The following is a 25,874-nucleotide window of genomic DNA, read 5'->3' as shown; positions in this document are numbered from 1 at the left end:
CATGAACTTCAAGCACGCTCAAGTTAAATGTTCTAACTTAGTCATGTTAGGTGTCATAACCACTTAGCTATTTCTAGTCTTAATGAATATTAATTATGCGCAGATGAATATAACATATGTTACTGAATATTGAGAATAGGTTTCTAGAAGATATTAATAGCACCCATCTGTAGCTAATCTATTTATAATTATCAGGCATAGCACCTTATTATTAAACGCCTCTGGGAATCAGTTAATTTATACTAGTACCTAATACAGAATGTACATATATTCTGGTATAGTTAGTTGGTAGCTACGACAATTTTAGTTACTTTCGAGCAGTGCACACCAGCGGATTTACCACTCGTGTTGTCATACGGGTGACAAAAACCTATTGCGTGGTTTGTGTGAAACCTATTCTGTGGTAGTAAAAGAAAATATTTTTTTTTTTCAGTATGTGGCCATTTTTAATTTAATTCGGTAGTATTTCTTTCTAATTGTCATGTATATGTTACCGTAAGATTACAAACATCGTTAGATTACAATCTATCTCGAGAGATTGTAAACTGTCGAATTATTGTGAACCGTAACATCTGATTGCAATTTAACGCATTATTTTTCGCTATATTATAATCTATCGATGAGAAATTGTCAAATTGTCAACTGTCCGAAAGCTCTCTCTGATTGGTCAGTCTTTTTGTAAGATCGACCAATCACGACCAGCCGTTCTGTTCCCATGGAGTTCCCGTAGAGTTAGGAATGAAATAGAGGTGTCAGTTAAATAAAATAAATGCTCTTCAAAAATTCTTCAAGTATTAAATTTATATAAAAATAACTCTTATAAAAATACAGTTAGGTATTTTGTCTTCAAATACAAACTAATATTTAAAAATAAAATAAAAGGGGTGCTAATTAAATAGGCTTCTTTTTAATATCATTATTCGCCCACAAAAATGTATGTTGCCTTCTAAATTACTAAGTCAGCCACAATTAATAAAGCGTCGAGCATCTAAATAATACTATCTTAGCCACGAGTTATCTTCCACTCTAAATACAACTCAGCATGATGGTTATTTTTTTGCATCTAAATTTGTAGCATGCATTCTAACAGTAAACTTCTTAAATACTAGTAAATGACATCATAAAAATATTTATTTACCTTCTAATTTTTTAACTCGTACCTACTGAGTTTTTTGTTTAAAATATAACACATCCCATATTAATTGACCCAGCATGGAAGTAAGCATGCAACATGCAGCAAGCATAACTTCTGTCACGGCTCCGGCGCTGCGGGGCTCCGGCGGTCCCATGCGAGCTTATCGTCGCAGATGGTTTTCACGCTCACCACCGCAGCTTCGGCTTGCTGGCCGGCAGAGCCGGCCAGCCTCAGCCGCGGCGGCGAGCGCTGAAACTACCTGCGCCTCAGCTCGCAGGCCGCCTCGCCCCTCCGCGCCTACGCGGTTTTGAATTGCACTCTAGGGGTAGGGCAGACAAGACTACGTGGAGTCGGTTTTGCAGCGATTCGTTTTCGTCACTAACTTCAATTTTTAATACAATTTTTAATTGTGTGTAATTTGAGTCTTAAAAATTAAGTACAATTTTTGATTTTATAAAAAATTAAACCGTCACTTATTTTTGCACGTCAAAATTTAGTTTAGTCTGACATGCTTTAGTTGGTACTTACGTAGTGTTAAAAGTTATTTTTTGCTTTTTATAGGGTTTAGCGTTTTTAACCTTTTGTCACAATAATTGCGTTTTTTTTTTGGGTCGGGGGTTTTTTAAATTTATAATTTAATTTTATTTCATGCTTTTTGAAGGAGCTCCTTAATTTTTCCTTCTTTCATTTAATTTCTTTTATTTTAAGATGGGGTCGCTATATTCGATCTCGGCCAAAAGAAGCCGTTTAACAGTCCTCATGACAAACCAGCTCTGGGAGAATGCACAGATTGAGAAACAACAAAGATTAACCTTTGGTCATTCTAGATTTTCAGAAAAAATATAAATCGGTTTATCCGTTTCATTCCGGCATTCCAGGGTTTCATCCGCCACATCCCATTTCCAGCATCAGGTTCTCGTCAATCAGAAACATGAAGAGAACTCGTCAAGACAAATTCAACGAGCCCAAACTCGATGGGTTTACTAAACGGCAGTTCAGGGTTACGTCTCCTATCTTCGTGTCCTAACAGCAGACCAGCTCAGTGGTTCCAGAAGACATTAGTATTTCAAATTTCAGATCCCACATATGCTTGCAAGTAAACTGAGCGTGTAACATTCCTATCACACCTAACAAACGAGCTGATGACCTTGAAGACCTGAACCGATTTCCACCAAACATAGCTAAGAACACTCCCGAATGACATTCCTTTCAAACAAAAAAAAACCGCATTACAATCGGATCATTCGTTTGGGAGCTACGATGCCACATACACACACACACACACACACAGACACGTCAAACTTATAACACCCCGTCGTTTTTGCGTCGGGGGTTAATAAAATAACAATATTTTCCCATGACGTCAACCTGAGTAGCATCATGACGTATTTTGTTCTATAAAAAGCCTTCAGTCTATTTTTACCACCAAACATGTCACTGAAGCAAAATATTCATACGAACGACCTTCTATCAAGCGCGTCTTACGGAACCAATTCATATTTGCACTACCATACACCATTCACCACGGCACTCGGTTTCCAAAGGTACTGAAGTGGGATTATCTTATCTATGTCACGAACAAGATTTCCACGGACCTCGGCATTTTGACACTTAGCTTCCAATCCCCAACAAGAACACACATGAGTAGGGCTAATACTTTTGTCACGTGATTATCTTGTACACAATAAAAGGCTTTATCATGTTCTTCATTATTCTGACAGGCGTTATCCATGTTTAATAACGTACTACTTAAAAAGGGCCTGAGGATGTAAAACGTAATTTTCTGCAACCTTTAAATTTTAATCGGACGTGGAGCGCTTCAACTTTTAGTAGGAGCAAGAATTTATAATATTCTCTGAGTAGGATGAAAGGGTTCAGCTTTTATTGTTTAGCTTTTGATTGAAATCGCTCCCTTATATTAGACTAGCTTTTGTGCGTGGCGTCGCTTACATTCTCAACCTCCCTTGGCTCATCATTTTGTGACATAAAAACCGGTCACGTTGAAATCAAATGAGTATTCTCTACTCTCTTTTAGAGAAAATTTTATCTTAATCTTTCTAATATTATAAAGAGATTAAGCTTTTGAATTGCCACACGCTGTAGACTTATATCATACTATCATCATCATCTCAGCCATAGGACGTCCACTGCTGAACATAGGCCTCCCCCGTAGATCTCCACAGATACCTGTTGGAGGCGACCTGCATCCAGCGTCTTCCGTCATCATACTATAATGTTTGTTAAATTTGCATTTCTCTGAGGGATCGCATCAGAAATGAGGTAATCCGTCAGAGAACCAAAGTCATCGACATAGCCCACCGAAACAGCAAGCTGAAGTGGCAGTGGGCTGGCCATATTAGCCGAAGAACCGATAACCGTTGGGGTAAACGAGTTCTAGAGTGGAGACCACGCCTCGGCAAACGTAGTGTAGGACGTCCTCAGGCACGGTGGAGTGATGACTTGCGCAAGACGGCTGGCAGGAGCTGGATGCGAGCAGCCGAAAATCGATCTCAGTGGCGTGCACTTGGAGAGGCCTATGTCCAGCAGTGGACTGCTATAGGCTGATGATGATGAAATACGTAGGCATATCACTATAGGTAGGAACTAGTTTTATACAGAGCCTCATAATATATACCTTTTACACAAACAACCAAAATAGAACATTATTTATTACATGTTAACAGGAATCATAGTATTATGTAGCCTACTTATTGAAAAAGTTTTGAATGTAACGTTACATAATAATATATATCACATAGTATATTTCCATGAATATTCCATTTGAAGTTCATATATCAGTTTTAGATGAAACTTCAACGCACTGTTTGGAATAGTTCAAACGAATATCAGCATACAATCCTAAAGGTTAGGTATTCACTAAAACAGAATTCTGTAGAACTACCGTGTATATTCCTTTACAAATAACCAGGTCAATACCAGGTCTGTTTTCCAAGTACATATCTACATCGTTATTCCGAAGCTACCCATTAACTTTACATAATAAGTGAATAAGCTGCCACTGCATCTAAAATCCTGCAAAGCGATTTCAATGAACATTTTGGCTGACCCACAAATTTAACTTATGACCTCCTTGATAGCGGCTGCAATGCAAATGGTTATTGGGCAGTTCAGGTCGAAAATATAGGCATAGATTTTGCTTCGAAAACATTATTGAATTGCTGTGGTTGTGTTCGGTTGGTTTGATGCTAGCTAATGTTACTTACATAATCATCAGCTTAGACCAGGTAAATCTTTATGAATATTGTAAGGAGGGAAAGCAAAATGGTGAGGTTCTAGGAGGCTTACTAGGAAATTCCTGCACGTATTTTGAAATACTTTTTTTCAGTAGAAAACCATATATTATTGCAAAAATTTCATGCTTTATATTTTATCATAATATGGGAAACAGTTCTGTAGTGTGAATCCGTGCATAACAGATAGTAATAGTTCACTTCATGTTCAAAATATATCAAACAAAAAGCAAAGTCTTTTAAAAAGATTTTGATCTTAGAAATACACATATAGGTAATATTAAAGACATGCCTTAGGCATAAGTTTACCTTTGACTAAAAACCTAAGTGAGAAAAGATAACAACTAAAGTACAAGAAAATATACAAAGCCTTTGATGGAAATTTAAATAAAAACTTGTAAAAAGAAAATATTTTGTACCATAAAATATCTTTTAAATTACCAAATAAGTGTGTATATAACACGCAATCTCAAACAAATTATCCATTTCTAGGAAAAAGTTGTTTAATATGTAAAGTTAATGTACATATGAATACTGTGAATTTTCACAGGAGATTTCATTAAATCCTTCAGAGAAATAAGTTTTCCTTTCATTTCAGTATGCTATTTATTTACTCTTTGTGACACCGATACAATATATTGATCCTCCTGGCCGATTTCGGCCACAGCGACTTGGATCTGCGCTTAATTTTGAGAGCTTCGACATCGCTCAAGCCTCGTAAAATAAAATTACAAAAATTATTAAAGATAAAATTAAAATAATAAAATAAACCACATTAAAAGGGCTACTTATTTTAACACTTCGTTTTAAGTAATTCAATGCCAAATTAAATACATAGGTAGATAGGGGGCATTACAGACCTTACATATGTGTATAAAGTCCGAGATTCAAACCATCATCCGTCCCTTATAGGTTCTATCTATGACATACGTAGACCTGGAGAACAAAATGACTAACGGAGGTGCCATAACAGAACTTCTAAGAAATTAGAGCGCCTGAATGCGGGTGTGTGGGGGACGAGAAACGTTACTTCCTTCTCCCTTATACGCATTTTTTAGTTAGACCCTATAATTTTTGCAATACTAAAAATCGTCTCAAAGAACCTTAGCGCCTCGTTAGTTCACTCGTAACTGATTATTTTGGTCATGCCCACTGCCCACACACCACCTATTTGACCCAGAAGAAGGCACTTTACCTTATGGCATTTCCGCTCATATTTCCGTACTCCGTGGATATAGACGTAACTAACGACCGTATTCATCTGGATTTGAAACTGACGGCAAACAATAGAGGCCCAATCCAACCGCATATAAAATCATGAAGCTCACTACATTGCAGGCAAAAATTATTGGAAATATTTTTGCTGTATAATACACACAGTTTCCTGAAATGTCATTTTCTGTTCTAGTTTTATCTGCATAGCCTTTTTCCAACTATATTTGGATGCAACTAAGTACCAGTATTTTACAAGGAGTCACTGCCTATCTGACCTCATCAATCCAGTTATTAAAGCAAACCCAATTCCCCTAGGCAAGACTGGTTGTCTTTACTGGCTTCTAGCTACCTGTAACGACTGCCAAAGATGTTCAAATGACGGCCGGGATCTACAGTTTATCGTGCCCTCCGAAATACGGTCATTGGTTTTCAAGATATAATTAGAAAGTACTCTATGGGACGCAATAAAGAATATTAATATGGACCAAGCATGTTATTTATAGATCAATATTATTACAGTTAAGTAATTTATTAACGTTAAATACGACGGTAACGTTAACGGTTAGACTGGAAGCCGACCCCAACATAGTTGGGCAAAAAGGCTCGGAGGATGGATAATGTATTAACGTTAAATAAAGATATATTCCAACGAAGTAATAAAATATTCCTAAACTTAAATCCTCATCAAAAGAGATTAAATAAAAACAGAATCCGTATTATTTGCAAACGTTTTCCTACGGCTTTAAAATTAATTCTCAAATAAAACCCTGAAGGTTTTGATCGATCCTAAATCAACATTACAAAAAACTGTTATAGAGAAAAATTATATTTTAGGCTCCTAAAACAAGATTTCATCATCAATATTCCGAGGCTGTATTTAATTAAATACGTGACAGATGGGTTTATTAAGTAATTAAAACTTTTTTTTTTCTAAAAAGATCGCCTTTAAAAGCATAGATAAGTGTTTGTTCTCATCAAAGGGTATATTTGCTAACTGAACCTAATGAAAGGATAACGAAATTATTTAATGTAATAAAATCATAAAAAAGCTAAATATGTTTTTAAGCATTTTTTATTAAAATTTGTTCAGTTTAAACATGTTCTAAAATAATATTGTACATAATTTGTAGCTGAAAATTATGAAAAATATTTAAATTTGCAAACGTTTTCAAAGGCTTCATTAATTCAGCAGTAAACTAATATCACGTTCTACTTAAAATGTTAGTTCTATAAATTACGTTGACTTCAAAAATGTGTTGAATATTTTACAAAAAAGTATAATATACTTACATATAATTTTTATAAAGATAATTTTCGAAAAAATCTGTTTTATTTTTGTGGCTTACATCTTACTACCTAATTATTAAATTGTAATTTTTCAAAAAATATTGACAACGTCACCTATACTTAAAACAAGTAAGTGGATTAACTAGTGCATACTCTTTAAAGTACGCCGACACCGCAAGGTTCATCAAGTTTCACAGTTCACATAAGTACGTCACACATAGCTTAAGAAAACTTCAAAAAACTTACCCAAGTTATCAGCTCGGTACAGGGGGAAGATCGCCACCCACAACACTACCAGAAGACCTGTTCTTCTCGCCATTTTTATTACACTGTCAGTTTCGTAAACAAGAAATGTTAGTAAGTAATTTGGTTCTGAAAGCCATTATTGCACTGTCTTCAGAAGTCTCCTTTTGAAGTCTCATGCGGAGTTAGGCAGGATCTGTAACAAAGAAAAATTGTTCTTTAATTATTTTGGAAAGCTGAAGAGTATACATATTTATTTACGTGAATGCCTCAATCTCAGGATTGTCCGATTTGAAAATAAGATTTCAGTGTTTGAAATATATTATGTAGGCACTTAATTAACTGAGTGAGTTTTCCTTAAAAACAGAAGGAAAGTTAAGAAAATTGTCCTTTGGTTAACTTTTACTGATGTACTCTATCTATGAAAGGTGTAAATAAAATTCTATGTTTTCCTTTAAATAATACAGGAGGAAATGATTCCCTCAAAATGCAGGCGAAACCGCAGGGAACAGCTTAGCTATTTTTTTTTTATTTTTACTAGTATTTCTTAACTTGTAAGTGTATGATTCAGTCTATAAGTATTTATTCGCGCCAAAAAATATGAGATCTATTTTCAGCCGTTTTATACTTAGGTGGCAAATAGGAGCCAACTGAAGTAAGTCTATTTCTGGCTGTTTTATACTTGGGAATGAAATATTTTCTCAAGCAGACAACTCGAAGGAAACAGTGTAAATATGGAATGTAGAATATAATATATTTTCCGGACGTTTATTTTAAGTCGTAAGTAAAAACTTGTTACAAAAAAAAAAATATCTTCATTAACATACTTTAAAACCTTCTTCTAAGTTGTACAAATACAGTTATGCTGTCAAACGGCATCAAACCGCATCAAAACCAGTTGAGCCAAACGTGAGATAATCGCTCACAAAATACATAAATAAATACACGTCAAACTGAGAACCTGTTTTTTCAGTTGGTTAAAAACGAAATCTCTCTAAGAATTCAAATTAAGTTTTAATAAGAAGCTTCATCACTCTTTCCACTTTTCTTTACGTTATCTCTCCAAGTACGTCACTCACACTCACACATAGACACTATCTAACGCACACACGTACAATACTGAAGCATTGCAGATGCGTTGAACACCCCAAGAGACAAAGCTGAAATGTGTCATGAGCCAGTAATTACGGCGACACACATTCCTCTCTCTAAGCGACAACGGAAGAAGTAGGTATGTATAGGTGTTGGTCCCTTGATGAGCTTCTTTATAACGAATGCATTGTAGGTATCTTGGATATTTTAAGTGAAACATAATTAAGACAAAGAGATCGAATATAGAAACGGACATGGGAGTGGACCGAAATCGCTTGTACAAATTGAGATGCATAGATTGCACTGTGCAAATCTTATTATTTTTCTCCTATTACCCTACTACTACTCTATTTCTACTACCCTACTACTACTCTATTTTCTACTGAACGAATTTTCCTCTTTTATCGATGTGTGATAAACCAATTAAGTAGTCTACCATAGCATTTCAATTGACAGCCATATAAATTCACGATAAAAAAACCGAACTTGTAAAACTTAACATTTAAGCTTACCCACTTAATACTTTAACAGAAAACCCCAAACACAAAACTGCTTCCTCCAACAAATTGGAACAAAGTCTCAATAAACTACTAGGTACGTAAAACCTCAATTTATGCGTTAATTGCGCGTAAATTACTACTAGTTTACTTAAAAGCGTCAACACTATGTAAATTAAGTTAACTGTTCTGCAATGATATGTTGGGTCCCGGAATAGAGGAATGGGGCCAAGTTATTCCTCATAAATGCTTAAAGACTGCTTCACTATGTAAATCTCATGTTAATGGGCCACGCAACTACGGTTAATTGTTTTATAAAATTAAGAGCAGTTGCATAAATCTGAGATTCATTAAGTTCTGTGGTTTAGAGTTGTTTTGGTCTTCAAAGTAGCTGGTGGTCTGGTTTTTCTCTGGAGAGCATACAAATGACAATACTAGGTACTATAAATATGTTTTTCTCATGATAATTCGGTTTTAGTAAAAAATTGGTACATTCGATTTTTCTATTACGTCTTTTATATTTTCCTACAAACACATATTAAAAAATAGTTACTAGAGATCAAAGTTGATAATCTGTGAAGACTACTAAAATTAACTTTATACATCTTTCATTGAAACTGCTAAGGTTTATGCTAACCTAGGTTTGCTCTCGAATGAAAGACTCGTTTATTAGTTAAAACTTCGTTCTTTGGTGCATACACGAGTCCATATTATGACTGGTTAATTGGAACCACTGCTTGCTAATTCTGCGAGTTACTCTTTGCAGATACTTTCCCCAAGACAACTACAGAGTAACCTTGTTTTGTAGCATGGTCATGATTTTCACAGAATTCTCACACAGACGGATTTTCCACGCGGGTTTTCAGCAAATAATTAACAACTAGTGGTAAAAATACTACTTTCAAAACTGGGACCCGATTAATAAAAGCTCCTAAGTTAATAATGTCAAAATGGAATCGCAATAGCAGTTTTAACCATATCGGGCATTCTGCTACTAATATAAGACCAATCGTATTCCAACGACATTCGATTGGTTTGCGATTGGTATGCCATTTTGGTGATTTTGGTCTATACGGTAGTTTGCTCTACAATCATATTGCAATCGTAAATCATTTGCAGACAAAATGATTCGTTGCAAATGACAGAAAAGGATAAAAACGTTTATTTCAAAGAAAAAATAGCGGAATGCCACCAATCGTAATTGAATCGTTATTGGATCTCAGTCGAATGTGAATCGTATGTCGCTTAAGTAAAATTAGGAGAATCGAGCCCCTGATTGTTTTTTTTCCACTCTAAGTTTCCTATAAACATTATTAGTTTTGCTATTCAGGACAAAAATCCGCCACTGTGACAGCTCTGTTGTTTATAAGCCAATAGTAATTTATCTTCAGAAATATCAAAGTCATTATAACGGTCATTTTTTGCGCAAGGTCTTCCAAAACTAAATTATTCATTCAAATACTTGTGACTCGTTAGGCAAGATAAATCTTTCAGAAAAACATCGTAGCGTTGCCCCCTCGCGGAAAATAAACGCGAATATGATATCACCAGTTCCTTGAAACAGTAAATCCTACTATTTTCCTTGTCCAATCTAATATCAAATCGCCATCAGTCTGAGGAGAAGTTAAAAACAGTTCTATCCGTTTTGAAATAATATTTTTATACTTATCTTCTAGGATGTCTCTGTTGAACTATACATGTAATTCTTCTATACCTACGTTTTAGATTCAGCAAAGTACGAGTAGAAATGTTTAAATCTTGGGTTTGTAGCAATTTTGGTTTTTATTTATTTATTTATTCATCTACATACATTTACCATTACAGGTTACCCCAATGCGATAAATGCGCCTTAATTACATATAAATTATTTATACTAACCCCCAGAACGTTTTATTGCTTCTACAGTTTTAAAAGTTGTGAATCGTTGCATTGACCTCCGTTCAAATAAAACAACATAATAAATGTTTATTACGAATTGCAAAAATATAATTCCAAAAGCCTTCTAAATATAATTTGTTTTCCTCAAACTTATGTACATTTACTTATGCAAATACTCATTATTCTATATTTATGTAAAAAAGGGTTATTAATATTTTTAATTACGGAGAGGTCTACGTTTAGCAGTCAACGGCAATTTGCTGATATGATGAAGATGATTTGTGTAATTTACGTGTCGCAGTTTCAAATTCCGTTCTTGATCCATATTTAAGGAAAGTAAGAACTCATTACACACTATAACTTGAGTAATCTATCACAATTATCACAGCGTCCTATTTTGGCACCGTTTCAAATAATACATTATATATTACTTTAGTTGACAGTAAATCTTGCTTGTTTACACTTCGTTATGTTGTTGAAAATCAAATATAAAGATAGTGTTTTATTTGGATGATAAAATAAATTATTTTACTTAACAAAACGGAAGAAGATTTGTTATACTTTTCCACTGTTACAACATTTTTATCGTCCCACTGCTGGGCTCAGGCCTCCTCTCACACGGAGAAGGATTGAACATTAATCACCACGCTTGCTCACTGCGGGTTTGTGATTTCAGACTACTATTCCAAATAATCAAATATTGGTATAAGTAAATCAAATGATCAACTAACAAAAAATAACAGATTTAGAGTTAACAGAGTTGTAATAGTGAACGATAATATGTACACAGTTATTTGAAAATTTTAACGGTCTAACTAATACGGTTCACAAGATACAGCCTGCTGACAGGCGGACAGAAATCTTAGAAATAGGGTCCCTTAAAATAAACCAAACCACAGCTGCAGTCTACCCAAACCACAATGTCCGTACAATTCTTCGCTAACAGAAACACAACTCTTGGCAGCTGTAGGCAGGAGCGGAGATTTCCAAGAGATACCGATCACAATACAGTCACTGTTGCACAAATACTCTTGCTAGAAACTAGATAAACGGTAGCTAAAACATTGCCAATAAAATGGAGTAAGATTTATGGAAATAACGTTTACATTTGAGGAGTTAACACTGAACTTATGTATATACTTCCAGAGAGAAATAAAGGGAACTGTGTTGGTGCAAAGATCATAACTTTTAAGTTCTAATAAAGAAACAGTTTAAACTTCGGCAAACTTTGTCAAAAAATAATACCCAAAAATACTACTGAAGTTGTTTTCGTTTTTTTAAGCTAACTTCTACGTGATTAATATAGACAAATCATACCATAATTAAAATCCCTTTCAGCTTTAGTGTTTTTGAATCTAAAAACTATGTATGTAACATCTTTGATGGATAACTATATAATACGAACCGTCTTCTAACGTAAAATTTCTCAGGTAGCATTATGCAATATAAGCAAGCAATACTATTTTCCACGAAATACAATTTCCTAGCAAAATTCAAAACAAACTTTGCGGAATACCTTACTTGATCCCAATTTTGTATCTGTATGTGTGTATCTGTATATGTGTATCTGTATATGTGTATCTGTACATATTGTATCTGGTTTACTTCGAGAACAAAAGAGGACATTCCTACAGAGTATTAAAAGAACAATTCGGTTTCAGGCAGTTAACTTCACAGATGTTTTCAGAAAGTTGTAGTCTTTAATGGACCTGGCCTAGTTTAAACAGACCTGGAATTCTTTTATGGTAATTTTATTCTGTCTGTTAGTAGTTTCGTTTGTTACGTGAATATTTTGGTGCTCGGGCTAAAGTTTATCCTTTTACTTACAACTAACCGTTTAACCGCGGCTTCAGGGTCCGTATCGAGATAAAACGTAGCTTATGTTACTCGGGAAGAGTGTAGCGTTCCAACGGTGAAATAATTTTTCAAATGAGTTCAGTAGTTTCGGAGCTTTTAGGGTAGAAACGTACCTACAACCAAATGTTTCCGCTTTATTTACAGAAAAGTAAATAGCTCATTTTGAAACTATACAACATTAATTTGAGTAGCATGATTATATAGAGTTCATAAATCAATTTCTTTGAAAATATTTCAAGTTAATAAGCAGAATATGATTAAATATATAGAACGGCGATTTAATTCGTTTTTTAAAATAAAAAGCTATTTATTCTACTATAAAAACATGCTCATATATTTTCATGTGATCATGCATTATATATTATTATTATTTTAGCAATTTCATGATAATTATTCTCAATGTGATAAGTTTTCATAAATTAATCACAATGAGAATAATTTTTCGGTTTACATTATTTTAAGAAAATGTTGCCTTATGAATGTACAAAATAGTATTTACTTACTTATAGTATGTGTAGGGTGTGTAGGTACATACTATAAGTAGGTAAATACTATTTAAAAGTTATTTTGGAGTACCTCAAATAATCACGTTCTATATGGTTCCAAAGGTACACCGTATTCTCAATTAATGATATACATATTGAATTACTTCCCACTCGTCCTCATTTGAGTTTCCAAAGTGCTTCGGTACTCTTCGTTATTTATGCACCCTTATCCTTAAAGTATTTAATCCCATGAAAATAAAACTGCTACACGTTAAATTAGTACTGTTAATGTGGGGTGCATTTTAAATTTTATCTGCTGAAGTTAGATTAGAGAAAATACATTTTAAATATGGTTTGTAAAGGGCTTTAAACCAACGTTTGCTCGTACACAAATCCAATCATAATTTTTTTGTTGATCGGTAGAGGTGATTAAGTTTTTTTTTTTATTTTAAAAATAGTAATAACTTAATTCTACTACAAATACAGACATACATACCTACAGGTCAAACTAAGAACCTCCTTTTTTTGAAGTCGATCAAAAAACAGATGTATTTCTCGAAACTAAACAAAGCAATGCTCCTGTTAATTTTTAACAGCAGAGATTCCTAAAGCTCATTTTCCTAGAAAATAAAATCTGTGTGTAACTATTAATTTTAATATAAATGCTTATTCAGACTGGCACTAAGCCTGGTTTTCTTTGAAGAGAAGTACCCAGGTATTACTGAAACAGCAGTCCAAAGCATTTTGAGAAAATTATTAACGTTATGACAAGCTTTTCAGTAACAAGCAATCATGAAACGTTGTATTTTCTTTATTTTCCAGGTCTTTGAGCAGTCTATTACTTGTTAATTAGCTTAACAAAAATAAGAGGTAGATTTTGCGTTCGCTATACTTATCAAATGCTGATAAAACGTACGTACCTAAATAGCTGACAGTGCAATGACCTTTCTCTTAAAAAAAACTTCGGTCAATCGAATCGATCATTTACTTCTTACAATGGCGGTAATGGTAAGTCTTCACCCTAGCCTTTATTTAACTATGTTGGGGTCGGCTTCCGGTCTAATCTCACGCTCCTGACTGCCAGTGTTTTACATAGAGCAACTGCTTATATGACCTCCTCGCCATGACAAGATAGTCACCCATCTAAAGACCGACCGCACCAAGCGTTGCTTAACCTTATCATCGATTGATACAAGCATGGTAACTGGTATATTAATTCTACATAGAAACTCAAGTAATCTTACCACACGCGTTTAACAATACATAATCTCATCATAAACAGTATTTTCTAATTGATAAGATACTTACTATGCCAAACACGTTTTCTCTAACCACTGTACACGTTCCCTTCTACTTAAACAGGGAATCAACTTTAGAGTACATACTGCAGACTAAACAGTCGGCCGACAGTTGACCCGATTACTTATAGGGAATTAAAAAAAAAATTAAAGTCATGATTCCAATCGAATCCCAAAGTTTTCAGTCGGTCTATTTGTAACTAGCCGTTTTCACGCTTTTCACTCGCGTCCTGTGGAAACTACTGCCCGTACTGAGATGAAATATAATCTATTTTACTTTCAGATAATGTGGCTTTCTAATGGTGAAAGATTTTTTAAAATCGGTCCATGAATTTATCTATTACCTACAACCAAACAAAAATATTTTTTTTTCTCATCGTAATATTACAGTATAGATGTGCGTACTAACATTCATCTTCATACTGATTTATAAGCCCGAATAAACTATCGGCCGACTAAAAGTTTGCAGTGTGTGGATACTTAGGCTAAATATAAACAAAAGAGAAGAGAGGATTTCACCCTTAATTCGTGGATATTTAATAGACTGTGATATTAGAATGTGTGGGAGAATGTGCTTAGGGCGAACAATTTATGTATGTACAAAGGTTTATTATGCGTGAAAAGTGTATGAATATTTTTTTCTCGTTGTAATAAGAGTTTACAATGTTTTGTTAAGTGTTCCTTGTTTTGAGGAAAGTTTTGGAAATCGGACAGCTGATCATTTTCAATTTCAACTGTTACAAATTACAAAAAAAAAGCACACAAAAGACTTTGAAACAAAAAAATAGTTTTATTCTCAATAATTGCTATAGTTTTATAAAGAACTAGCTTTCGCCCGCGATTTGACATTGACAAAAACCTTCTCCCGGGTCTAAGTTACCTCCCCACTAATTTTCAGCCAAATCGGCAAGCCGTTTTCATGTTATGTCGTGACAACGGAAAGCGGGTTCCATTTATATATATATATACATATATAAGATATAGATATATAAGCTCAAAAATTAGAAAACCCTACGTAGAGAAACGACGAAAATAATATATCTTTTCATTACTAACACTGAAACCATACTACATAAAGACAACGAATCAAGTTTATTACCGTTCTCATTTTATTTACAGCTAAATAAACCGGCCAAGTGCGAGTCGGACTCGCGCACCGAGGGTTCCGTACAAATCCTGGTTAGATAAAAAGTGAGTCTCGCGCCAACCGTTCAGTTTAGAACAATCATAGTTATGGTAATTTCGTGAGAGTCAAAATAGCTAATATTTTTTATTTTATAATATAACTAAAATAGTAGGCCAGTACCTTGTAAAAGTTATTTTATTAAAGTTATTTATATACAACATTTTATAGTCATCATTCAGAAATCTGATTGAAAATAACTAATTATGTCTTAAAGGTCATTGGGCATATCTGACCCGCTTTGTAAAAAGTGGCGGACATGAATCAAAGTAGTTTTAAATCGTGGAGAATGGTATGACGTTTCTTTGAATGTCCAGGATCGTTTGAAAAATATAATAGACAAGCAGTTTCAGAGGATTTTACAGGTTGCAATGCTAGTTTTTATTGTTAAAGACTTTTCATAAAGAAAGGATCTGGAAACCCTGAGTAATCGAGGGCAACTCTTGAATATTGTAGTCACGCATCGAGTCAAAACCAGACATGTGAGTTTATTTTTGAGGGTACTTGTAAACAGTGAAGGTTTGGAGCTGATTTGATTTTGGAGACTACAGAGAGTCGAGGGAACTCCTGAACGGTATGTTGCAACTACCACGTGTTTGGGCTTATTTTATTCGTATTGGCGAAGACTTTCCACATAGATAGGTTTAACTGCCATTGTGGGATCGATAGCAAAGATCAGATATAGTTATGGGAACTCCTTTACAATTTATAACGTAACCTTGTGTTGGAGCTTATTTTATTTTAGGTGATGAGAATTCACTACTAATGGGATCTATTATTTTTTTAAACATGCATAGAGTTCTCTCGACTTTCTCACGTCTCCATCATCAGGTAAGCTCTAAACTTTCACTGTTTGATAGTATCACCAGACATACATCTGAGAATCAAGTTTTAATCCTATGCATGCCTACAATTTTTTATAGTTGCCCTCGATTTCTCAGGATTTCCATCATCAGATCCTGACCTGATGACAATGGAAATAAACGGCGAGTATACTCTTTCACTACAAAGAAATGATTTCTCAAATCCGTCAAATTTGGTCGTTTAAATTCCCCATTGAAATGAGGAAAATATTTGATGTTTACACCTGATTTTCTCTAGATTCTCACGGTTCACATAGATGCGACTAATGCCATAGTAAATCAGAGCCTTTATCATTATACTGTGCTATATTTCGTTCGTATCCGCCGTGGGTATGGTTTTCATACTAAGGTGCCCAATGACCTTTGAATGATTTAAAATTTTTCATAGTTTAGTGGCAATTATATTTAAGAAGTGTTTGATATGAATTTCAACTTTAATATCTCTACGCGTTCATGTAAAAAAGGGTAGTTAGTAAGTTTATAATTATTAAAAAAATATTTTATGTCGTGTAAGCAAAAATAATATTTTAATATTTTATGTAACTTCAAATTTATCATTTTCGCAATTTTTCCTTTATCTGTACTATATAACGCTGCTTCGTGGCGAATTTCAAGATTCTGAGTTCACGGGAAGTACCTTGTAGGTTTTGATTCCCTAGCGTGTGACAGAAATTCGTCTAAGGTGTCGGTATAACTGCTGTATCTTTTGATCGCGTTAACTTAGAAGTTTGTTTTTTTCACTGCCTAAAGGGACAATAGACTTAGGTATTTGGTATAAATTTCAATTTGATACCTTTATTCGTTCGTGAGAAATAAGGTAGTAAGTTTCATTTTATTAAAATATATTTTTTTATATTATATAACTAAAAAAATGAGATTTTCGTAATTTTTCCTATATTTGCATTATATGACAATACTTCATGCCAAATTTCAAGACTCTGAGTTTACGGGAAGTACCCTGTAGGTTTTGATTCCTTTGCGAGTGTCGAGAATTTGTTGAAAATATCGACATAATCGGTTGTATCTTTTGATTGGCTTGGCTTAGAAGCTTGATATTTTCACAGCTTAAAGGGACAACAGACCTGAGCATTTCATGTGAATTTCATCTTGATACGTCCACGCGTTCTTGAGATAAAGGGTCTTGACAGACAGACAGACAGACAGACAGACAGACGGACAACAAAGTGATCCTATAAGGGTTCCGTTTTTTCCTTTTGAGGTACGGAACCCTAAAAATGACTATGTTGACATAAACAAACAGTCCTAAAAAGAGTCCCCTCTAATCTCCACGTATATAAACAAAAAAAAAAACAAAAGCGAGGGGGACCTTAAATTAAACTCCCAATTCCTTGACATATAAAAAGTCATTTATTGTGACCAACGTTACACCGTTTCGTTCGTATAAAATTCAGTCGCGGCTCCTACGATTGCCTTCATTTATTTCGATGAGTTTTATATGCGAAGTGTGTTTCGTAAACATCCCGGGTTCCGTACGTATAAGGTGTATTTTTGGCTGTTTATTTTACTCGGAGTTGTTTTTTTGTGGCATGAAGTTGGTTGAATTCAGCGGCATTAGAGTTAATGAGTTGGTTTCGGTGAAATTCTTCGGGTAATCGTCGTTTATAAAAGAATGTTTTACTTGTATAAGTATTAATGTGAAACGATCTTTGGATGAGGCGACGTTGTCAATTAATGATCTGCCTACCCTTTTCCCAACTGTGCTGGGGTCGGCTTCCAGTCTAATCGGATGCAGCTGAGTACCAGTATTTTAAAAAGAGCGATTACTTATCCCATCTCCTCAATCCAGTTATATTTTAATTAGGCTATTAAAATAAATTTGCGTAAACTAGGTTCTTGTTAAACTTATATAAAAAAAGATCCCCACGAATTGAGAACCTCCTCCTTTTTGAGAAGTCGATTAAAAATAATCAATAAACAGGAAAAATGTTGGTTTTCCCTATCTTCGTTGAAATATTGTAAACACAAAAGGTTATCAAGACGTTAATGCTGTATATGTCAGATGCAGAAATAAAAGAGTTAGTTATACCTAGTATTTGCGATACAGAGTCCAAACAAAAATAGATAACAGAGAAGAACCTATATATTTTTACTCGTGGTAAAACCCAGTATATTTAACGTGAATAGGTACATCGTTTTGACATTGTTAAAAATGTAGACTGCGTATATGAATGTACCTTATTTTTAAATCGTGACCTTCTCGACCCAGTTACCCGGGCAACCCAACCCAATACACCAAGGTAAAACTGGTTGTCAGACTTACTGGCTTCTGAATACCCGTTACAACTGCCAAAGATATACAAATGACATCCTAGACCTACAGCTTATCGTCCCATCCGGAACATGGAAGATCTCCTATGACAAGATGGTCACCCATCCACGAACCGATCGCGCCAAGCGTTGCTTAATCGTATCGATATCCATGCGACTTTGACTTAGTCATGAGCTCTATTCATGACCTCTATGAATGACAAAAGAAACAAAAGTAAAGCATTTTGCCGAAAGAACCCCAAAGTGCGAGGATCTTTTGTATTCGCTTTACTTTCCTGGAAAAAGAAATTAATGTCATCTCTCTGAGAAACGTTGTAATTCTCGTTTTATATGTGAGAATTAAAATAGAGTGTAGTAAAAAACCGTGTATAATAATTTAATTGAATTAGCGTTTAAGTTCCAAGCGCTTTTCATAAACATAGTTAAAAGGGACCTTTTATTGTTTTTACAGTACAATATTCTAACGTTACTTTTTATTTACTTGTATGTATTTTATAAAATAATGAATATTTTTAAACCTACTCGCTTCGATTAAATATTACTGTAGAACGATAATAATTAAAAGTGGTAAAGAGTGATCTTTGTGTGCACCTTAAATGCTTTTTGCTTTATTTGACTTGAAATTCTTCCAAGTAGCTGACCTTCATTGAAATATTCACAACGTCACTGATATAAAGCGCGGATGGACGGACGGACAGACAGACATGGTCTGACGGACAGAGTTGGTCATTCAGTAATCGTGTAGATCGAAGTTGAGTGATTTAGTATCAACATGAAGCTGTATCTAGTATTGCTTGTCGTGATTGCTGCTCTTGTAGCTTTCGTCAGTCCTACTTCTTTGTCGCGCGATTCATGTATGGAGGGCTATGTCAGAATAGGAGACAAATGTGTCAAACCTAAATAAGTAAGTACTTTTGAAAGTTTAATTAAACATACCAATCATCTGCCTAGCTTTATTAAATTTTATTCAGTAATGCTATGACCATAGAAACCTGTATCGAGTCCAAGCCCCCCAGAAACTCCACTGTTTCCTAACAATCCATTATGTCGGTATTTTTATTAAGAGACTGACAAACATTAGAATACTAATACAAAGCTAATAGTTTGACATTTTGTACAAATGAGGTTTATGTGCCGAAATGCGCACTAAGATTAGTTTTTGTACTTAACATAATATAGAAAACAATATATAAAAAATCATTAAAATGCCTAGGTACTATAAAATCGATATAATATTTGGAATTTGGTTTCTGAGGTTTGGTTTTGGATTCTGAGAATTACTGCATACCTAATAAGGAATTTCCCGCAGATAACCCTTAAAGTTAGTGTAAACAACACAATCTTTCTAAGGTCAAAGGTGTTTAGGGTTCCGTACTGAAAGGGTTAATCGGGACCCGCTAAAACTTCACTGTCCATTTGTCCGTCCATCCGTTCATCTGTCACCAGGCCGTATCTCATGAACCGACATAGTTGGACAGTTGAAATATTCACAGTTTATGAAAGTATTTTTGTTGCTGCTATAACAAAAACAACGCTGAAACAAGAATAAAGTGAAGTAGGTATCTATAATACCTACTTCACTTTATCCTATTTTATTCTATTTGATCATATTTTAAAATAAACTAGATCTATATACATTAAAAAAACACTCATAAGGTAAATATTTTAGAGGCTCTCATACAACCAACGTGGTATGTTTGCTCGTTTTATAAATATCAGAATTATGACACGGAACCATTTGTTCGTGAACCCGACTCGTATTTGACCAGTTTGTTGATAATATTATGAATATTATGAGTAGATAAACCTATATAAACCACCACAGACGTGAACTAAATAATTTGAGTTATAAGTCAAAGTGTGTAAACATGAAAGTGTATTTGTTGCTCTGTTTGATGCTTGTTGCACTTGCATCAACGGTTTTCGCTGGTCCGATTAGAGCAGGTGTATGCCCACCTGGGTATATACGAGTTGGGAGTCGTTGCTTTCCGGTACGTGTATTTAGATTTAATCATATACATAAAAATAATTGCCTTTTGTTAGACTGACTAAAACTCGAGAATGGCTGGACCGGTTTAGATTATTTTGCTTTTAAAATGTTTGTAGAGGTTCAGGGAAAGTTTAAACGATACGAAATTCGCGGGGTCAGCTGGTTACTAATCCATCCTCCGAGCCTTTTCCCAAACTATGTTGGGGTCGGCTTCCAGTCTAACCGGATTCAGCTGAGTACCAGTGCTTTACAAGAAGCGACTGCCTATCTGACCTCCTCAACCCAGTTACCCGGGCAACCCGATACCCCTTGGTTAGGCTGGTGTCAGACTTACTGGCTTCTGACTAACCGTAACGACTGCCAAGGATGTTCAATGACAGCCGGGACCTACAGTTTAACGTGCCATCCAAAACACAGTCATGGGTGTCTAAGATATACTTAGAAAGTACATACAAACTCCCCCCGCCCTCATATTCTAGAGGTCGGTTCTTTGCCCACTAGGCCACCACGACTTCTACAGCTGGTTACTAATAAATATTAATAATCGGAATGGTAAAGCCAGTAACATTTTGAAACATACTTAGTAATATGTTTTGATATTTACTGTTAATACATCTTTTTTGACCAGATCATCTTTATATGCTTATTTACTCTTTTGCAAAATGGCGTAAATAAAAAAACTTCGTTTCTAGACTTTGTATCTGTTTTAATTGGTTAATTTAAATAAATGATGTCTGATTTCTGAGGCAAATAAGCCTGTATTTTATTTATTTAATTTTTCGATATCTTAGTTGACGTTATATACCTACGCCTAAAGTCACATAAAACGTATCTCATTGTTACATTGATAAATAACTGATAAAAAATATATGTATAAAAATAAAATAAAATAAATGTATTTTGTTTTGTTACAGGAGGACTATGTCGATGCTATATAATGATCAAGATTTCAAATTGTTCTGAAAGCAAGATTTTTTATTAAAATACTATTCATTCCCACTCAGTTGTTTTTTTCTGTTAATTGTTCACAAGCATGCACTGAATCATATCAGTTAGTTAAGCTTTTGTGGCATACTTTATGTACTGCGAAAAAATAGTTTACCTACTCTGTTATAAGTTATAAATTACACGAATTTGTAACTTAAGGATGCTTATCTATACATGCCTCTAATTTTATCCTAGTACATAAAATAATGTGATTTTTCTGTTTATTTGTACCGTTTGTACAAATATATGTGTACATATATACCTCTATACAGAGTGTCGTACCTAATACGTTAAAATATGTCGGTTAGCACAAACAAAACAACAAAATACGTAAAAATAATCAAACTATTTTTCAAATTTTCATTCTATTTACTTCAAATAGAATAAAAATGTGCGAGTATTAGAACACCATATAAAAGTCAGTCATTACAAACAACGGAAATTTTCCCTTGAAAACTGACAGCTGTCAACTGGTCAATACATTTGATATTCCTAACTTTATCTCTGCTTTACACAGGTAAGGCTGGTGTCAGACTTACTGGCTCCTGACTTCCCGTAACGACTGTCAAGGACACACATATAGTCATTGTGTTCAAGATATACTTAAAAAATAAAAAGCAAAGTTAAAAATAAAGTTTGTATGTACTTGCCTTAGTAGTTTATTCACAACCTTATAGACTTCGAATATAGTATCACTTTCAATGTTATATCTGGACGTGTCTTTGCGGAAAAACAGCTAAAGTATAGGTACCTACTTGACTTTAATACATATGTTAATTAGCATAAAGAATTGTAATTTAAAAATAACATTTGAATGTAGTATAGATACGGTATTTACTTGATAAATGAGTTAGGTATCAATTTTGAAGGTTGTAGGAGTAAGTATAAAAGGAGTTGGTCATTCAGTAATCGTGTATATCGGAGTTGAGTGATTTAGTATCAACATGAAGCTGTATCTAGTATTGCTTGTCGTGATTGCTGCTCTTGTAGCTTTCGTCAGTCCTACTTCTTTGTCGCGCGATTCATGTATGGAGGGCTATATCAGAATAGGAGACAAATGTGTCAAACCTAAATAAGTAAGTACTTTTGAAAGTTTAATTAAACATACCAATCATCTGCCTAGCCTTATTAAATTTTATCCAGTAATGCTTTGACCATAGAAACCTGTATCGAGTCCAAGCCCCTGTTATGTGATAGTGGCAAAAACGACTTTAAAATAAAATATAATTTTATTTAAGATTTGATTACAAGTTTAACAATAGAATGTCGGAATAGAACTGACTTACTTTAACTTAAGGGCACGTATTTATATGAAGAAATCAATGGAAAAGTAAATAACAACTTAAATAATCACTATTGGCTAATTACTTAATAACATCCTTTGAGAACAGTAAATAGTTGTAACCTAAATGAGGTACATGAGATATTAATAATACATTATACAAATCGTTAGTAAAATAGAGTTCAAAGATTGAAAGATAAATAAAGTAAACAATATTGACAATGTAAAAATAAAGTACAAGTAGGTATATGAGAAGAAAAGGTAAATAAGCACATAGGAAGGAATGTTATATTATATAACACCTCCCCGCCTAGAATAAAGATTGGGCGTTAGCGCCGAATCTTTTTGGAGTGGAGGAATTGTCGTCGCTGTCGTCTTCGGAGATACATGACGTTGTGGTTTGGTTCAACGTGGTCATCGGGATGTTCTGAATGTGACGTGTTGATCGATGTCGTCGTGATGTTCTTCCGAAGCAGTTGTTGAAGATCTGGATGCAGTGGTTGTCATCGTTATTGCGATCAAAGTTATTTGCAACTCTTAGACATCTTCTGAATAATTTATACATCAAAAATGATAGCATGAGGGTTCCTGTTGTGAAGTAGAACCAAGAAAATCTATTCTGGTGTCGTTGGATGAAGGGTTTCTGTTTCATCTGCTGGATTTCTTCGTTATGTTTATCTAGTTGATGTTTGAGGTTGTTGAGTGAGTCTAGTGGAGTTTCGTTGATTGAGATAGGTAGAAGGTTTGGAAAATGATGATCTTCAGTTTCTTCGAAGCAATCTTCAGTTCTGATGTCAGGAACTATAATCGGGAATGTGATGTTGTCTTCCTTGCTTTGGTGTGCTGACAGCGTACTGTATCCCGTGTGAAGTTTACAGTTTGTTTCAAGGGTAATAATTCCTGATCCGTAGATGTTGTGATGCGAGACTTGATTGTTGCATTGAAGGATGCACTGTGTTGCGTTACTGAGGATGTAGAGCCATCTGTTGTTTTCCAAGCGTTGGAATGTGTTGATTTGTGCAGCGAAGGTTGTAGTTGTACAGATGGTGGGGATGTCGTTCGAGACACTGAGTAGGATTTGTAGCTCACAAACAGGGCGTGTATCAGAGTTGTAGACGATGATATCTCGGCACACGCTTCTTCTTTCAGCGTATGTCTTGCAATTGTCCAAGGAGCTCGTGGATACGTAGTGTTCACCACTAGGGTTTGTGGCCAAATACTTATGCTCTGGTAGGATGGTGGTATAGAGAGAGGAATTGGGATGTTGGATAGGGATTGAATAGATATGGTAGAGTTTAAAAGATTCAGGTTTAATGAGTGGGAAATCTAATATATAAACTAATCTGTTTGAGTACACGTAAGCAGAGAGTTGAGACGAATCTAGGATTTTATTGATGTTGTCGATGGTAACAGGACTAACTAATTGTTTATTAGATCTAGCGTGGTTGGATATGAGAAGATTTTTATATAATTTATTAAGAGAAATGATTGAATGATGAATTATGTTTGATTTTGCAAATAAAATACTCGAGAGGCAATCGTCAATCTCGTTTTCGAGATTGGTAACCGATTCTAGTATTAAAATTGAGATTGATGAGATATCTTCCGTAATTTTTAAATCGAAAATAGTTTTAGAAGTACTGTTAAGGTATTGATTTAAACGATCAATGTTTTCATTTATGACCTGTTCATCATAAGAGATTTTAAATATCGTTAAAGTTATAGGAGTTAGGGGATTGAGCCGCTGTAGAGCTGACCCTGTAAAAGTAAAATAAAACTAGAATCTAAATTTAATGAATTATACTAAAATAGATTTTTTTTTCTGCTTATTCTTATTAATACTAAACTAAGGTTTCATGCAAATGGTATGGTCTGAGCCTATTTGCATGCACTATATAGTTGGTTACGATTGGCTTTCTGAATTACGTAGTTATGATTGAAACCAACACGTATAACTTGATAAGGACCTTCCCATTTAGGGTCCAAATTGTTTGGATTAGGAACTTTTAACATAACTTTATTACCTATTTGATATTGCGCAAAGTTTTTAATCTGACTATCATATCGATCTTTAGCTTTTTCTTTCATAGCCTGCAAGTTTTTAAGGGCTGAGTCTCGAGCGATTCTCAATCGTTCGTTTAAATCTTTTAGATAATCACAGGCTGTATAGTCGGGAATAGTTTTAATATTATAAAATGGACGTGGCTTATAACCAAATAATAATTCATAAGGTGTGTAGTTAGTGGAATTATTAACTGAGGTATTATGACACATAATGGCAAAAGGTATAATTTTGTCCCAGTTTTTAAGTCGACGACTGTGATACATTCGTATGTGATCACGTAAGGTAGCGTGGAATCTTTCGAGAGCGCCATTTGTTTGGGGATGATACGCAGTATTGAAAGTATGGTTGGAACCGAGAAATTTTGTTAATTGTTTTAAAACATTATTCATGAATTCAGTGCCCTGATCGGAATGAAATCTTTTAGGAACACCGTAATGTTGACAAAAATAAAGTAATTCTTTAGCCACAGTTACGGCTTCTTTATCGGGAATAGGATAGGCTTGTACGAATCGAGTTAGGTCATCTTGAGGAGTTAAAACATATTTATTATTGTTATCGCTAATGTCTGAATAAGAGACAAGGTCCATAGACACTCGTTCGAATGGTTCAGTTGATTGTGATGTAATTATCATAGGAGCTTGAAAGTTTTTTCGTTGTATTTTATTACGCTGGCAAGTAACACATGAATCGATGTAAGTTTTGATATCGTTTGTCATGCCTTTCCAAAAGAAGTTGTCACGTATTTTTCTGTTAGTTTCTAAGATACCGCGATGTCCTGAGAGAGGTTCGTCATGGTAGGTCTTCAGTATTTGAGGAATTTCCTCAGGTTTTGGATATTTTATATTGTTTTTACAGATTGTAATATCACAATTATACATTTCGGCTAAATATGATGTAATGCGTAACTGTTCGTTGCCTTTCATTTTACAGGTGAGATCGTTTTGTAGATCAGGTACAAAAAGAGATTCTATTTTGTT

The 25,874-nt window shown here is 34.5% G+C and overlaps 1 protein-coding gene and 1 long non-coding RNA gene across 2 annotated transcripts in view; one reads left to right on the top strand and one right to left on the bottom strand.

The window, feature by feature from the left end:
• LOC124633362 overlaps positions 1-25,874 on the bottom strand; it is a 99,383-nt gene that overhangs the window by 61,321 nt on the left and 12,188 nt on the right. Inside the window, exon 2 of the mRNA XM_047168555.1 lies at positions 7,135-7,327. Within this exon, the coding sequence (XP_047024511.1) occupies positions 7,135-7,207 (73 nt within the window). The 5' untranslated portion in view covers positions 7,208-7,327. The remainder of the gene's footprint in view (positions 1-7,134; positions 7,328-25,874) is intronic.
• LOC124633364 lies at positions 20,380-21,562 on the top strand. Its single transcript, XR_006984735.1, has 2 exons — positions 20,380-20,564; positions 21,478-21,562. It is a non-coding gene; the product is annotated as an uncharacterized LOC124633364 (long non-coding RNA).

The sequence above is a fragment of the Helicoverpa zea genome, chromosome 9, assembly GCF_022581195.2.
Source record: "Helicoverpa zea isolate HzStark_Cry1AcR chromosome 9, ilHelZeax1.1, whole genome shotgun sequence".
Lineage (NCBI taxonomy): Eukaryota > Metazoa > Arthropoda > Insecta > Lepidoptera > Noctuidae > Helicoverpa > Helicoverpa zea.
Note: the sequence above shows the minus strand (reverse complement) of the source record. Positions and strands in the feature narration are given on the sequence as shown.